Raw genomic sequence first — 17,490 nt, 5'->3', positions numbered from 1 at the left:
AAAATTTGATAATGATAGAATCGTCAAATTTTGGTAATAAAATCAAGTTATAAGGATTGACGGTTATATTTTTTCTCTTTATTTGAAATAACCTCAACGCAGTTGGTGCACACTTGAAAATAACCTGAAACGTGGAACGCAGGATGGTTTTTTTTTTCATGAAACGCAGGATGTTTTTTTTCGTGAAACGCAGGATGGTTTTTATTTACTTTTAGTCGATACAATAAGTAACAAGAAGAAATAATACAGAAGTATAAACGAGTGAAAATTATTGAATAAATCAACACTTTGAAGACAAAGAGGACAACATAAAAGTTGTACGGACTTTAAATTGTCTACAGAAAAAAATAGCACGAACCGTAGTTAATACGAGGATGTACTCCGGAAGTGTGAGCAGTTTCCTGGAACTCTGAAAATATAAGCGGTTTCTGCTACTTACAAGTCAACAACCCGTACTGTAAGAAGAAGAACACCTTTGACAGATTGAGATTGCTGTCCCTGTGTGAAACTTGCACTCAATGGCGATCAATCAGTTCATTGTGATGACTGTGGAATTTTTTAATGACTACTTGTACGGATAGCATATGCATATATTTGCTTCGGTTTGTCAACTAATCGGTTTGATATTTTCATTCGACTGTTCATTAGTCACAAAAGCATTGTCATGGACCACACGAACTTCTTTTTTTAATATCTAAGACATCTAAATATAATAACTTAGTTCCAAATGCATCCCTCGTTAAGGAATTAGGCGTTATGTTTATTTTATTGATTCTGTTAGATACTACCAGGTCAAGGAATTCTTACAAAATAATTGAAGTCTTATTTTATTAATTTTCGAATGTCTTAGAGGACTTGACAAGTCTAAGCAAGGTGCAAACAAATAGATTGAAAGATGAAAGCTAAGGCTACTTGTATTGCTTGATATGTACATATTTTTGATACATCCATTATTCATTCTTAGGTTGGTTGGGAACGGACTAGTAATAATTCATTTTTGTCGAATCAGTAAGTTACGCTGAACATTTTTAATCTTCTGATAATCTTCTAACTAGAATTTAGATTGTATGAAAATATCTCCTGATTAAGGTCCCACTGCATATCTTTGAAGTCTAGTGAAAATAAAAAAAAATTAGATCGACGTAAAGTTTTTTTTCTGAAGTGTATTTTTTGTAAGAATAAGGCAATATGGAAAAAAGCAGAAACATGCATGTCAAAAAGTCTTCAATCTGACAATATAAGTTCACTCTAGGATACTTCACTGAATTCACTTCCGTTTAAGGGCTGCTCGTCTCTGTTTATTTTTGTCTCTTTCTTCTTGTCTTTCCTTGTCAGTTAATATTCTTTATCCATATAGATAAAAGTATTTTACAGAAAACATATATTATACCCTAAATAAATCATGATAAAATGGGTACAAGTGAAACGCATCTGAAATATCTTAAATATATTACTCTCTATACAAATCATGTTAAAATGCGAGAGCGAAACGCATCTGAAATATCTTAAATATATTATACTCTACACAAATCATGCTAAAATGCGTTATTAAAATGCGTTATCTAAAATACACAGATTGATCTGAATATAAATAGGGTAGTGGTATATTATATAGTTCCAAAGGTTTTGTTGTGATTTTTATCATGAATCTGATAATAAAGTGACTTTACTGCTTTATTGGTCATGTAAATGAATTTGTGTATTTACGTAAATATAAAGGAAGAGTAATCAATGGAACCAAGGTTATAGCGGTAATCAAAAAGAATGTAATCCAGGGACAAAGAACAGACATACAAAACAGACATACAAAACAAAGAACATAAAGGAACTAAAATCATACAAACAAAGTAACAAAAGCAAATAAGCAACTCGGACTCCACTAAAAACTGGGAGCATGGACCAGGTGCACCGGTAGGGTAAGCGTCCTCATGTACAGTTTGTTGACATTACCGTTTACTATAGAATTCACTGAACTTTAGTAGATTTAATATTTGTCGCAAAATAAAGTTCAAACTTTGTCATTCCTTGTCCTTAACATTGTTAAACATATATTTCATAACTCTATTTAATATTTATTTGGAAGAGGTGAAATAGAAGATAGTTGTGTTAATATTTTATGGTCGTTACCATGACTTAGTAAATCGTTATTTTCTGGTTGTTCTGAAATGACTACATTTGTTATATATTTCATACCCTTTCACCAATTATGAACTTCATCGGGCAGTACGGCGGGTGCCTGGCAAAAACCTTTCACCCTTTCGGAGCACATGAGTTCACCTCCGATTTTTATGGAGATCGTACTGCATGTTTGTGCTAAATTTTGATTCGTGTCATTCTTGTTGTCTTTTCTCGTCAATGTTATCCCACATTTTTATTGTCATTGGCACTTCTTTTTTTTTCCCTTGTTTTGTTTTTGTTTTTGTTTTTGTTTTTGTTTTTTTATTATTATTATCATTATATACTTTTTTTACTTATTTGCTTATTTACAGTTCTTATTTCTCTTGGCGGGGTCCACAAGGGTCTTTGAACAAGTAAGTACATATCTGAAAACAGAAAGCACATTCATGCATTCATTTATTCATCCATTCAATTCTTAGACGAACAGGTACAAAGTCAAGATATATCAGTCATTATTTTCGATTAAACTCAATTTTGTCTATTATTTGGAAACGCCGTGCTATCGTGTGAGTGCCTTCAGTAATAAGAGAGATACACATTTTATTTCTTTTAAAAATTCTTCAAGTAAATTTTGGCCCTTTGTTAATTTTATAGCATGATTTATTGCTATGTGATATCAATAAATATTTGATAATGGCTTATACGCTAATTTTGTCAATTTCAGATATTTTTCCACTATTTCCAAGTTATCAACTACGTTTACATCATGATACCTAGTTAAAATTTTGTTCTTGAGTAAACGGTATTTCACACGTGTGCTGCATTGTTGTTGCTGGATTGTTACTTGATTATACCTTATTGCAAGATGGCGGGTGTCGTTGGCGGGGCAGGACATGCTTACCCTTCCGGAGCACCTGATGTTGGATTTGATATTGCTACAGCTCATTTTTGTGGTGTTTAGTTTCCCTTATCTTACATTTTTTTGTGTTATTTGTTTTATTCGGTTCGCTACATTGTGGGTGTAGATCGTCTCTGTTTCATGTATTCATGATTAAACTGTTTGTTTTTTTTTATTTTACCTTGACGCATTTGAATCATCCCACTGTTGAAGCTTTGGTATTTTTTGCCAATATTCAATATTTTAGAAGTATCCAAAATATATCTGGGACGAACCTGGACCTATCGGAGTATTAAGAGCATACGTGAACAGTATGTGAATGAATATTCGTTTTTGGTAACATGTACAGAAAATAAATACACGGAAGTGATCCAAGGGCTGAAGATTCTGAGTGAGCTAGCAACAGATCCCATTCATCGTGTACACTAGGATAAGTTCGATTTGTCATACGTTTTTGTCCTGAAGTTCACGAAAACTCTGTTCCACAACATTCAATTAATTAATCAATCTATGTCTCTGCAGAAAAAAATTGAACAGATTGGTGAGTTATCTTGTGACCAGTTACCATTGGCATATTGTACTTTGGTATTGACATTTAAGTCGTTCAGAATTAAATTAAATTAGAATTGATGAAATAGCAAATACTTGTGTAGTATTTGGAGATTTAGGGTGTAAAAATTGGTTTTGCCACCGTTTAATCTAGAATAACCTGGAGATTTTTAAATTCGATAGAAAGTGACAATTACACTTCTTTAAAAAGATGCATGCACTTGCATTAAAATTTAAACCGGTTAACAGTGCAATTGATGCGATAAATACGATTCATCATGTAATTTCGATTTTGCAACAAATGATAAATTTGAATAATAAGAATATTGCAATTGCAACTGCGCATGATTTAAAATAAAAGGTTGCATGTGTTATCGACCAAATTATACCAACTGTCCGTAATGAGTAAACATAAAAATACATACAATTAAAATAGCATTGTTTGGATTTTAGAACATACAAAATATTTTTTACAAAAACTTGAAAAATACTCTTCGGGGAAAGAGGAAGAAGATGTGTTAGGAACTTGGAATGAACATACACAGGTACAGGTCGTCTTGCTAATGTCATATACCAAACAAAATGATATCACCCAGTCGAACAAAGAAAGTTTTAATTACAGCAGAACTTTGATAACACAATAGATAACACGGATAAAAAGGAATCCTAGGAATGTCGGGACGTTGTAATGCTAGATATGATAAAATGTACCGCACAAATGCCATATAATACAAAGAAATATCATTTCGTATCGTAGAAGATTTGACTTCTCTTATAAATCTGTGAACTAATTTACATACAGGGTGATTGATTAATGAGGCCGGAAAATGACGCCCCTGTTATTGGGGTTCAGATGGCAAAGTCCCTGACTCTCAATTGTTACTTCTTGCTTTATGTCACAAAATACATTTCATTAAAGCGCAAAAGTTGTTATTTTCTGAGCAACACAAGTATGTGTTTCTATTAAAGCAATGCTTTAGATAGATGAAATGAAATTTATATAAAGGCAAATGTTTGTTTTACTTCTTTTATTAAAGAGTAATCAAGGGAATCAAGGTTATAGCGGTAATCAAAAGAATGTAATCCAGGGCTCCAAGATAAAGTTTACATAACTAATTCTCATTAAGTATGAACTATCCAATGATAACTGGAATGTTTATAAAAATGCACTGTTTATTGATGACCAACCTCAAAGGACGGAATTTGATGAAATATTGAATCAAGTAGGGAGCTCTCAATACAAAAGAAAAATTTACTTATTGCACAAACATTATTATTCAGAGGACAAGCACATCTAAATATCTGAACTAAAACAATGATCTGGAACAATATTTCTTTTCATTTACTCAAGTAGTGTTTCTACATTTCGGAAGACGTCTTCTGAAGAAGTAGTAACCAGGTATCCAGGTATTCGTTACCAAGGCTAGTTATTTAACAAACAATATTTGTTCAAATAATTCTTATCAACTCTTATCCATATCATGTTTAATCAATATTTTTGAGAAGACGATTTTTTAAAACTCTTTTTCGAAGCAAAATGTTTTAAGGACGTTTTTATGGTTTTGCTAGGACTATAAAAATAGCATATATCACGTCTATGAAATCGATACTGCAGCAACAATTGTAAGTATATTGTGCACGTCTTAATTATGTTAAAGTACCAAGTGAGATTACGCGTGATGTAAAAAATCATATCATACAATCGATTCAAAAAACGTAACGATATAACTTTCTGTGTTTAGATCGGTATTTATAAGAAATCCCTACATTCATCCCCCACCTAAATTAACCAAAAATCATAAAGGTAACTCTTAAGTAGCTGTCTTTTTAAGAATCATGCAAAATCTGAAAAATGTGATACACCCCATGTATGTGATGCGAGGTCATAGTTTTCATTCCCTCGTTTGTTACAAGATTGAAGTCATCACTACAGAAGTTTTATGGTCGTCATCATGAACTCGTGGATCGTTATGATGTATCCATCAGCACCATGAAAACTGATTTATTCAACGGGTCATAGTTTGCCTTTCCTCGTTTGTCTACCCCGGATTTGACTTTTTATGAGCAACTCGGCGGGTGTTTCTAGAAAAACAGAGGACGCTTACCCTACCGGTGCACCTGGTCCATGCTCCCAGTTTTTAGTGGAGTGCGAGTTGCTCATTTACTTTTGTATCTTTGTATGTATGATTTTAGTTACTTTATGTTCTTTGTTGTGTGTGTCTGTTTTCCATGTCTGGTCTTTGTCTCTGGATTACTTTCTTTTGATTACCGCTATAACCTTGGTTCCCTTGATTACTCCTTTCATGTCTGGTCTTTGTCCCTAGATTACTTGATTACCCCAAAAAAGGCTATATATTTTTTATTTTTGTAATTAAGTTGTTTTGTGGGTCTATATTACAAATGTATAATTATGCATTCAAATCTGCCTGCTCTTATGCGATAATCAACATTGAAAATTCATTAGATTCTATTGTATTTGAGTGTCATTTACAGAGTTATTTCCCTTACTTTTGAATTCTACTGTGCATTCTATACAATTTTTATCTCCTGTGAGCACGGCTTATATGAACAACCAAATGTTAATTTCTGTTTACTAAAGCATATAAAAGATAAAGATATCAAAAATAAAAATATGTAGGCTTTCCAACCATGTATCACATTTTGCATGATTCTTAGCTGGAGTGCTACTTAAAAGTACAACAAGAGAATGAAGGATTGTAATGACGTATGTAAATGATTCTAAATGAAGAATAAAGATTAGGTGGGCTTTTGATATGCTTGAATCACCTCTTGTCTTCTTATTTAACTGGTACTGAAATACTGGCATGGACAATTACATATTTACTTTTACTAAAATTGTGACATAAAGTATATCTATTTTCATTGAAAGAAATGAAATATATTCTTAAATAGGTTAAGCCAATGGATACATCAGGTTATGATGCAGATTTTAACACAAGTAGACTTGGACTATTCTAAGGGGCCATTTTTCCACACTTTTGTCATAAAATTCCGAATTATTTTGGTGGTCATATAATTTGAACATCGCAATGACCTTGTGATCTTGCCATCTCACTGTCCTTCCTGTGGTTTCATATGTCACTCCTTCGACATTTGTAAACTTTGGCATTTTATTATTACATGATGCTATTGTTCGTCTCTTAAAATGCATTGCCAGCAATAAATATTTGGGTGCTACGATGAAAAACATGGACGTTAATTGTCACTCTTCCATAAGGAAAACCACATTTGCGTTCGCATCGCGTTCAAAAGCGTTGAAGGTAATTCAACACCCGCACACATTCCTCAATCTATTGTGATTGTACGTCTCAATTATGTCTTGTTTCGTGTAAAACATGGACTTTGCCATTCGTCGACGTGGTTGGTGAGAACGTAGTGTTCTGTTTAACTCTTCATTAATCTTTAAGTATGTATCCCATGTAATTGGGATGGATATTAGGCTTAAGCAACATCAAAATTCTTGTTTGCTTAGTTAAATTTTTGCTATGTGTTAGATATTTCTAGGGAAGTACATCCTTTCGTGAGCTTCACTCGTAGTATTTCGTTTACTTTTTAATCTTATTTGGTTGAGGTATTACTGCTAATAGTGTGAAATTCCTTTTTGTAGTAAAGACATTGTTAAACCTGCTACAAATTCATGACAGTTTATGATTGCGGTTAATGCGGCGTTTACTTTCCAAAATTTTGATTTATCGCATAATTTGGTAAAAAATAATCAAGAAGAAAAAAAACAAACCTTAGTTTGTACCTTCTATATATAAGCCGTTACACTTATAAAGTAAATAGTTTTTAATATCAACATTCTTTCATGGCATAAACTTTTAAAAGTATATGATTAGAGTGTAAATAAATTTGAATCAACATAACCCTGTTACAGAAGCCTATTTGTTAGAGTTTTAGTGCGATACAAAAAGTCTGCGTAGTTTAGGCAATCTTTGGCATAACGTATAAGTTGTGATATAAACACTCCGTACGCAGGTGCTGAAGGGATGTTGCCACAGATGAAAGGAAAGTTAACAATTTTGAATGAAAAGTCATCACGTTAATAGTTTCCTTTACCGTCGATTTTTAAGTATAGGTCTAGATATGAGGCTGACTTCACAGTGTCTGTAGTGTAACTCTTTATCAAACACACGTCTTTATCCATTTGAGTTTTTTTTATAAATCCTCGAAAACAATCTTACAATATAATTTATCAAAAAAGTGTATTTACTTCAATTGCACTTGCTATTTTTGTCGTGCATACGGGAAATATTTTCAAAATTTTATCTCACTAGATTCTCATTAGTATTAATGCAAGTTCTATCTTAGATACATGTATTTTGATTTAATTTTGTATGTTTGAAATTTGAATCAGCTTTTTGAATAGTTGATGTAAATAAAAACAAAAATAAATGTATTAAGGTTACATAGCAAATGTAGGATTATATTATTTTTATTTCTGCTCGAATCTTGGTTCCCTTAATTACTCTTTCATATCTAATATAAAAAAATTTACAGTTGTAAAATTAACACATTATGAAAAATGATTCGGTTTGAAGATTTATAAAACTGAAACGGATTATGGAGATCTTCAAGAACAAGGATTTATTTAACAGGTTGAGATGTCTAGTTCGTTCTGCTCTGCTATTGTTTCTGTTTAAAAGAACAAATAGTCGTTGAGTGTTTTTATGTATGTGTCTGAAAGATGGGAATGCTTTTTATCAAGACAATTTTTAAAGTCCTCCCACGTAGATAATCGCATTAGATTACTTTACACTATTAAGTTACCGAGTTCAAAAGCGTATCTTTAACGATTTTTTGGTCTAAACTTGTCGGCAGATGTTTCTTGAAAAGCTGAGGACGTTTACTCTACCGGTGCACCAGGTCCATGCTCCCAGTTTTTAATTCAAAATAATCAAAGTCGTTAATACTGCATCAAACAATTTATATGTTCAAATCAATATTTTGTCATCGTAATTTGTAAAATATTTCGAATCGTCTGTCGACGTTTAAATCTAGACGAATTAAAGGAAATTATGTAATATCTCTATGACGTTTTTTATGTATAAACCATGTGAAACTTAAACCATAACAACGGGTAATTGCTAGGACCATGTGAAAAGCGAAGTCTAGGAACGGATAATTGCGAGACTATATTTACCAAAGCAAAAGATAAGCTGCTTATTTTGTTTGAACTTATTTTTTATGTATTTTGACAAAGATATAGCCCTTGTAGTTGTCTTGATTATACACTTAACAGTTGACCAATCCTTTGTTGGCTGTAGTTTGAAATATTCGTTTGATTTTATGTTTGTATTCAAATTTATACTAACTTTTGTTTGTTTTAATAATTGTCACGTTTCTCCAGTATTTTAATCTTCTAAGGTATCAGACTACAACATTTTGATATTATTATACAAGGTGAATAAATCTCTTAAAGGGTCTTCTCACTTTTCATAACTATCAATCTAACCAATTTAAAGTGTTAATAAATTATATTTACAAGATACCAATAATACAGATATTGCTAATTTCGGTATGCTATACAATTGCTATATGGTTGCGTGAATATGATTTATTGAATATTGACAAAACCAAAATTATATACTAAGTACCGTGCTCAGCTTGAGTTGAATGGAATGTTTTTGTTTTTATTATTTGAACTTATGCTCCATATTTCGTTAAGTGTTTCAGATTCATGGTTGCGATTTTCGATGTCTTAGCATATATATGTATTTAGTTTAGTTGCTAGATATACAGTTGAATTCAGATCTACATCTTAATAAATTATTGTTGTTTTGTTGGTGGTGTTTGTGAGCAATTTTTGTACATGAAAAACATTATTATGTGTAAGTATCGCTTAAATTTTTCAAATACCCTGTGTAAAATGATGAACAGACGCTTAAACTTTAAATTGTTTGAAATAGATAAGTAAGTGAAAATATGATATATGTTGCATATACTATAAATACAATCACAACATATACCTTTACAATTTTAGAATCGAATGAAAATCTATTTAAAATGTGCATGTTTGGAATACTTTGATATGTTTCGTTTGTGTGGCAACTCATAAATTGATTGAAAGCCAAAGCTATGGTGTCAAGAAGTTAATTAATAATCTTCATTTTATTGTTTTTTAATCATTAAGACGTGTTTAAAATTGTAAAGTTTTTTTATTGCAGGTTGATGCAAGAATGTAAAATTATCATTAAATCCTTGAAATGCACAATTGTTGACATTGTTTTAAATAATTGGATGGCTGAAGACATTTTACATCTATTCAAGTTGATAGAACCTATTAAAATTGCTTATTGGTTTATTCAAGTATTTTTTTTCAGTAAGACTATTCACAAATTATTAAATATAAAACATGAATAAATGGTGTTGTATTGTTTTAGTTTTGGCTTGTGGGCATGCTTTGGATATGACAAAATATCTTACTTTTTAAACATAGATTAATGTAAGAAAACGTTTACCCTTGATATCTTTAAATACAAGTTCTACAAATCATAAATCGTTAAGTACCTTTCAATATCATCAAAATCTAACAGGAATATTTCAACCTATTTTGTTATATTTGCTTACTCTTTAAGTAGCACTCCAGCTGAGGATCATGCAAAATGGGATTCATGGGTAAAAAGCCTACATATTTTAATTTTTTATATTTTGTTTTAAATTTCATAGTGAACAGAAATTAACATGTGGTTTTTCATATAACCCTTACTCTTAGGAGATAAAAATTATATAGAATGCACTGTAGATTTCTAAATTAAGAGATATAACTCTGTAAATGGCGCTCACACACAAAAGAATCTACTGGATTTTCTTTGTGGATTATCTTATAAGAGCAGGCAGATTTGAATGAATAATTACACATTTCATAGTATAGACCCATAAAACAACTTAATTACAAAAATAAAAATATGTAGCCTTTTTGGGGTGTATCGCATTTTTCAGATTTTGCATGATTCTTACAAAGACAGCTACTTAAATTGTTCAACAATTTGAGCAAAATGGTTTTTTTTTTCTTTTTTTTATCAAAGGAGAAGTGTTTACATTTGGTTTTTCAAACAAAATATCCAAATTCTTGTATTCGGAGAACATTAAATCTTTTATTAATGTTCGGGTCCCGGACAGTGATGTTCAAACAAGCATATTAAAAATTGTCTGCCAAAATTAGATCAACAATAATGGAATAAATTATATTTTACCTATAACACTGAGCTTTCTTTTCTGTCATCATGCAAAATCATTTTCATGTCATTTTTTTTAAATATTCAAAAATAATTTTTGCATAAGAAAAAAAAGTTCGGTTTTCTTTCAATTTTCTTTTATGAAATATGAAATAATAATTTCCTTACACTTTTGTAGACATTTTATATTCCAGTTTTTCAACAGTTATCGAAATAGTGAACATTCCACACGGAAGCTATACAAACTTTTATTGGAAAAAAATCGCTTATATTTAACCTAAATTACCTCGAAATTTAGTTCCATGATCTTTAGTTTTTTTAATCTTAAAATTGTAGAGTATAATCGTTTATAGTCATTTTTGAGAAAATTAGAAAACTAAAAGTGCTAGTTATCCCATTTCCATTGGGCTAGTTTTTGTGCTGGTTTAAAATATTTTTTTAGCAAATAAGGGAGGTAAAACTTGCTTTCACCTGTTGTAACATGAAATTGCCCTAACTATTCATTAGTATACATCTGGCGTAATTTTTGCAGTAATATGCCAGTTCCGTTGCATATGGTGTTTATATTTCTCAGTTATTGAGGTATACCAGATCTAGCCACTATTTTGACTTCATAATGCACAATGCCTAAAAGACAGTCTTTTAGACCAAGGTTATAAAAGGTATGTCTCGTAAGAAATTTTTATTTCCGATATCCATATCTTATTTGAAAATATTCTTTTTCTGACTAACAAATTATGAATGATGGATTTTTAAAATATCATCAAATGTATTTCCGTAATTTTTATTTGAATCTTATTACTTTAAATCTTGAACTTGATATGTCATCCCCATAAAGTTCAATACTAACTTTGAAATTGGTGTATTCTTTGTTTTACTTGTATTTTTATTGTATTAAATCCCTTTCCTTTGCGCTGTTTATTTATTCGTCGTTCATATTTTTGATCGGTAGCAATTTTATAAACCCGGAACTATTAACTCATCATTTGTTTAAAGAGGTAGACCTAGGGCAGGGGACATAACTCTTCAAATCAGTTTTATGTTTGTATCATATTCAATTTAACCAAAGCTTATCAAGCTTTCATTTGAAATAGTATGAATTCAGTCCAAGTTATTTTGATGTTTGCATTAGATTGATGTAAAATGCTGAATACAAACGTTCCCGTGATTTGTAAGAGTTGTGTCCCTTACCCTAGGTCTACCTTAATCAAATAATGATTCTTGGTCAAAACGAAAAATGATAGATTCATACTTTTCAAATATAACGAGAATGGATATGGTGAACATGTCAACAAGACAACAACACCACCGGGATGAAAAATGTCAGCTCAAGACTACCCATGGCTTTTCAATTAGGGGCGAGGAAACCCTCATACCACAGGGCAATTTGCGGCAAGCACCGAAGCAATACTGTACACAGATACAGCGAAGTACTTGCACCTATATATCCCAGCAACATAAAAGTAAACTGAAAGTGAAAACAAAACAATACATACCGTGGCCAGAAAGTAGCCTAAAAACAATTGCAATGTGGCTGGATAAAGCGTTATCACAGCCCTCCCAGTATTAAATCAAGCTACTGTGAAAAAGATAGTACACAATTAAACACAACTAAAAATCAGTTCGAAAAGGTCTGAGTCCCTTGTTTAAACAGAAATAAAGAAACTTAATATAAGTTACACAAATGAACAAACAAGATACTGCTAACTGACTTATCAGCTCCAGATAAACCTATGTCCTCATCGTATGTGATATCAATCCCATTAATTACGATACGGGGTTGAGAGCAAGGTACATTATAAAGAATACAATACGGATACAACCCGTGTCATGTCTAAGTCTTGCGGGGGTTAAATGGACTTCTTTTTCTTGCTATATTTCATTAAAAGCGGCCTCTGAAAGGGATTCAAAACACCAGTTGGTCAGCGGTTGCATTTAGATTCATTTACTTTCTAATTGGATTTGTCTAATCTATTCTTATCATTCTTTTTATTTATTCCAAGAACAACTCTAGAGAAGACTTTCTTTAAAATTGATTCGTCCTCGATAAAGTCTACAAAATTTATAAAGCACATTCTTTCAAGGAAATGTTAATGGGTATATCAACTTTATTCAAAATATTTATTGGTAAAGGATGCAATTTTTGAATCATTTATATGAACCTTGTTTTAACAAAAAGAAATATACGACCTCTAATTGCATCCCGACGTTAAAAACGAAGTCATTTTTTAGTGTTGCGCTATATCGAACCTTGTCTTTTTAGTACTTGATGTTACCACTCCAAATCCAGCCCACTAGAACTATAGTAACCGATTATTTCTAATGCTGGTATTTTTAATGGTATTGTCATTCTTTGATATGTTCTGGGCATGCTTTCGGCAACTGCGATCGTTCTTTATGTGGGTATTTCATTTACCGATATAGTTTATGTTGTGTTATTCCATGCAGAGATTTGGATATATTATTGAATGAATTTAATGGTGTGTTTGTTTGTTGTTACAGTTCATTTTTAGGGGTTGGTTAAGGCCTATAAAACTAGTTTAACCCCACCGCAGATTTCATGTATTTATCCAGAGTCGGGAGATGTGTGTCATTTATGTGTCTTTTTTGTCGTTATATAACTTTTTAGTTGGTTTTAAAGAATTGTCATCGTTCAGGTATCGTGTCAGGAGAAAAAATCAGTATGTCCATGAATAGTTTCTGGTTGAACTTCATATTCAAAAAACAAATGAATATTTTGTTTTTACTTTTTGAACTTTTTGTGATCTTTGAAAGTATTTACTATTTTGTAATTAGGTTATACGCTGGTACATTTGTTACGTTTTTTTAATATCCGTTCTTTTTATTTTTTTCGTACATCTTGTCATAACTGCAAATATAATCGGAATAGTCTTAAAGGCTGTAATGTTGTTCGATATTTTATTTCATGTACTTCGTGTTTGTTGCTCATAGTAGGGTAATCCACATTGAAAATCTTACAGTTTCTATTGTATTTTAGAGTCATTTACAGAGCTATCTCCATTAATTTTGAATTCAACAGTAGATTCTATATAATGTGTATATCCCAAGATCAAGGGTCATATGAAAAGCCACGTGCTAATTTCTGTTTAACATTTCAAACAAAATATCCGACAAATATGTAGGCTTTCCAACCATGAAGCACATTTTGCATTATTCTTATCTGTAGTGCTACTTAAGTATTTTATTAAGTTGTCACATTATTATTCTTTATTTAGAAAACCGAAAGCCGTTTGGTAACTGATGAACAAAGAAGAAATATCCGGTATAGTGTGCATGGATACAAAATGAAATATCCTAGAACAAGATCTGTTTTTTTTTCCTGCCACCGAAACAAGTTTGTTGCATACGTGGTCATATCAGCTACCATGTTGTGGTTAACATTGAAGCTGCCACGTGAAAATTTTACCGTACATTATTCTATTCATGGGCGACAAGATTGCCAACCTGACCCACGACCATTGGTGGTCATGGGGATTTATAGTGACAACGAGTATCGAGAAAGAAGGGATACTCTGAGAAATACATGGATAGGAACGATGAAAAAAATGGACAGACACTTGCCTTTCAAAATCATTTATAAATTCTTTCTGGATAAAAATACGACACTAACTGATGAGGAAAATGAAATTTATAAAGATATAATGTATCTACATGTTCCAGAGCAAGGATATGCTAAAAAGTTCGGAAGAAAGATGTTCGTTTTACTGAACTATATATATCAAGTCCATCCTGAGGCTTATCTGGGAATCAGGATAGATGATGATGTTTTTCTTTGTGTACCTCAAATTTTTCAACGACTTGATGAACTCAAGTCTCCAAATTTGTATTATGGTTGGCGACATGGAAAACGTGACGTCATGGAACCATCCGTGTGGATAGACGAGATGTTCCTTGTTCTAGGAAAAAACATAATGAAATGGGTCTCAAATCAAACATACTGTGGGTCTTTTATATGTGAAGAAGAGGCATTGCAAGACACAGATTATGGAGATACTTCGCTTCGGAATTGGATTACAGAATATAAAGACATTGATTTTCATAGTGACAATGAAAGAATTAAACATATTCGTATAAATGCCGATAGTAAAAATTGGACAAATTATGTTACTCTTGACTATTGTGAAACCAACGTCGTATTCCACAATGTAAAAATTTCTGCATTTATGAATATTATGCACAAGAACAACGAACTATTAAAAGCTAAAAAATCAAAAGTTGGATCTGTGTCTGGAAAAGCATTCTCCGGAGAAGTAAAACGATCTACTTCAATAATAAAAGTAATTTCTAACCAGACTGTTGCCCGACCAATCAGGAACGCTCATAAATGTTCGTTTTGGGCAGTAGTGACGACAATATTTAATCCTTCAAACGCGGTGCGGTATATTGCTAATTCAAATAATTGGTGTCTTGTAGTGGTAGCAGACATCAAAACGCCTCCAGAGGAAAAATTCATGTATTTATTTGGACCAAAAGTAATATACCTTTCCGTGGAAGAGCAGATTCGGTTATATCCTCTATTAGCAGAATCGATTCCTTTCAGTTCATTTTCACGGAAAAATATCGGATACATGTATGCAATTCACAGCAAAGCAAAGCTGATATGGGATTTTGACGATGATAATATTGGTATAATCAATAAACAAGGTATCGCAAACTTAAAAGACTATTTGTCCACGTGTGAGGAGAACAGAAAAAATCCTTTATTTAATCCATATCCTTATTTTAGACAAACACACATTCGTTTGTGGCCAAGAGGATTTCCTTTAGATTCTCTTAAAGATATAGATGTTCTTCCATCAATATGTAGCAAGACAACAAACGCGAACTTAGCTGTTATCCAATCTTTAGCTAACGGACAGCCGGATGTTGATGCTATTTATCGTATGACCTATGATTTTCCGTTTAATTTTACAGCTAGACCTGATATAGATAAGTTATTTTTGATACCTCAATATAAATATACCCCTTTCAATGCTCAAGCAACCTTATGGTTCCCAAGAGCATACAAATATCTAGCCTTGCCTATAAGTGTCAATGGAAGAGTAAGTGACATTTGGCGAAGTTATATTGCCGAACATTTCTTTCATAAAGCCAACTTGGCAGTAGCTTTTTCGCCACCCTATGTATTTCACAATAGAACTGAGCATAATATCATGGCGGACTTCAATGTGGAAACGCCTCTTTATGAACAAAGTGGAACACTTGTAAAGCTGTTGTCATCAAAAGAATATCCTGATATAGTTAATCTGTATGATGATTTATATAAAAGATTTTACATAGAGGAAGAGGATTTACATTTCATCAGAGTATGGATTAGAACGTTTGAGATTATTACAAAATCTAAAACATAGATAGACATTTAACATGAAGAAATAAGAGTATTCTAATGGACGAAACGTTTTATTGTAAATACAGTTTAGGTACTTTAATCTGTATGATGATTTATATAAAAGATTTTACATAGAGGAAGAGGATTTACATTTCATCAGAGTATGGATTAGAACGTTTGAGATTATTACAAAATCTAAAACATAGATAGACATTTAACATGAAGAAATAAGAATATTCTAATGGACAAAACGTTTTATTGTTAATACAATAGTTATTTCTAGTTTAGGTATTTTTTTCTATGAAATTCGTTCTTTATAATAAAGTGTCAGTCCCTGTAGGAATCGGTCAGTAGGTGAAACATGGAAAGAAAAATCATTTCAATAGTGTATACCTAATTCGACTATTTGCGCAATCAGAATCAAGGAAAACAGACAAGATTTTCCATATCATGCTGGAATACTGAGTTACAAGTTCATTGAAATGCACTAAAATTGAACATTTCGATGGCTGATAATTGTCAAAAATCTCATTTTTCTAAGATTCTATTGAAAAATTTCTGAGCACATCTGATGATGCAGAGATCAAATAATGGTCTTTTCAAATACAGAAAACATCCTTGAGTGAAATCATATTGTCAAATCGGTGGGGTTTTGACATAGTAATCAAGGGAACCAATGTTATAGCGGTAATCAATAGAATGTAATTCAGGGACAAAGACCAGAAATGAAAAACAGACATACACAACAAAGAACATAAAGTAACTAAAATCATAAATACAAAGTAACAAAAGCAAATGAGCAACTCGGACTCCACTAAAAACTGGGAGCATGGACCAGGTGCACCGGTAGGGTATGCGTCCTCTGCTTTTCTAGAAACATCTGCCGAGTTGCACATAAAAAGTCAAGTGCTGGGTAGAAAAACGAGGAAAGGAAAACTATGATCCGTTGAATAAATCAGTTTTAATTTGGCAGATGGACACACCATAACGATCCACGAGTTCATGACGCTATCCATTTTTCTGATTTTTCCAATTTTGCCTTACTGTGAAAGTATTATTGCTCGTGGGGTACGAATCTTCGTGGTTTTCGTGCGTAGGCCAAACCAAATTTGGTTCCTAACAAAAAAGAGATTTCTACTTAAGTGTATACTGAAAAACTCAAAACCACGAATTCAAGAGTCCACGAAATTTTTTTTTTAACGGAAAATATGAAAATTGGTATCCACGAATTAAAGTACTTTCACAGTATTCTTAAATATTCGTTTTAAAGAACAACTGTTCATTGTAACATTTTATAATATACGTTTAATTCTGAAGTTTATGCATAATTTGTGACCATTTGAGAAAAATGATCAGCTATTTAAACATTATTCCAT

General features: G+C 31.9%; 1 protein-coding gene across 1 annotated transcript; it reads left to right on the top strand.

Moving 5' to 3' along the window:
* Positions 1-5,059: 5,059 nt before the first annotated feature.
* On the top strand, positions 5,060-16,394 carry LOC148607484 (uncharacterized). The gene is made up of 2 exons (XM_088547208.1): positions 5,060-5,188; positions 14,001-16,394. The coding sequence occupies exon 2, from the start codon at positions 14,070-14,072 to the stop codon at positions 16,134-16,136; it is 2,067 nt and encodes a 688-aa protein (XP_088403334.1). The 5' UTR covers positions 5,060-5,188; positions 14,001-14,069; the 3' UTR covers positions 16,137-16,394.
* Positions 16,395-17,490: the final 1,096 nt, after the last annotated feature.

Source organism: Perna viridis, chromosome 9, assembly GCF_037379345.1.
Source record: "Perna viridis isolate PV_CMFRI_1.1 ecotype Kerala chromosome 9, ASM3737934v1, whole genome shotgun sequence".
Classification (NCBI taxonomy): domain Eukaryota; kingdom Metazoa; phylum Mollusca; class Bivalvia; order Mytilida; family Mytilidae; genus Perna; species Perna viridis.
This window is presented reverse-complemented; position numbering and strand designations above follow the sequence as displayed.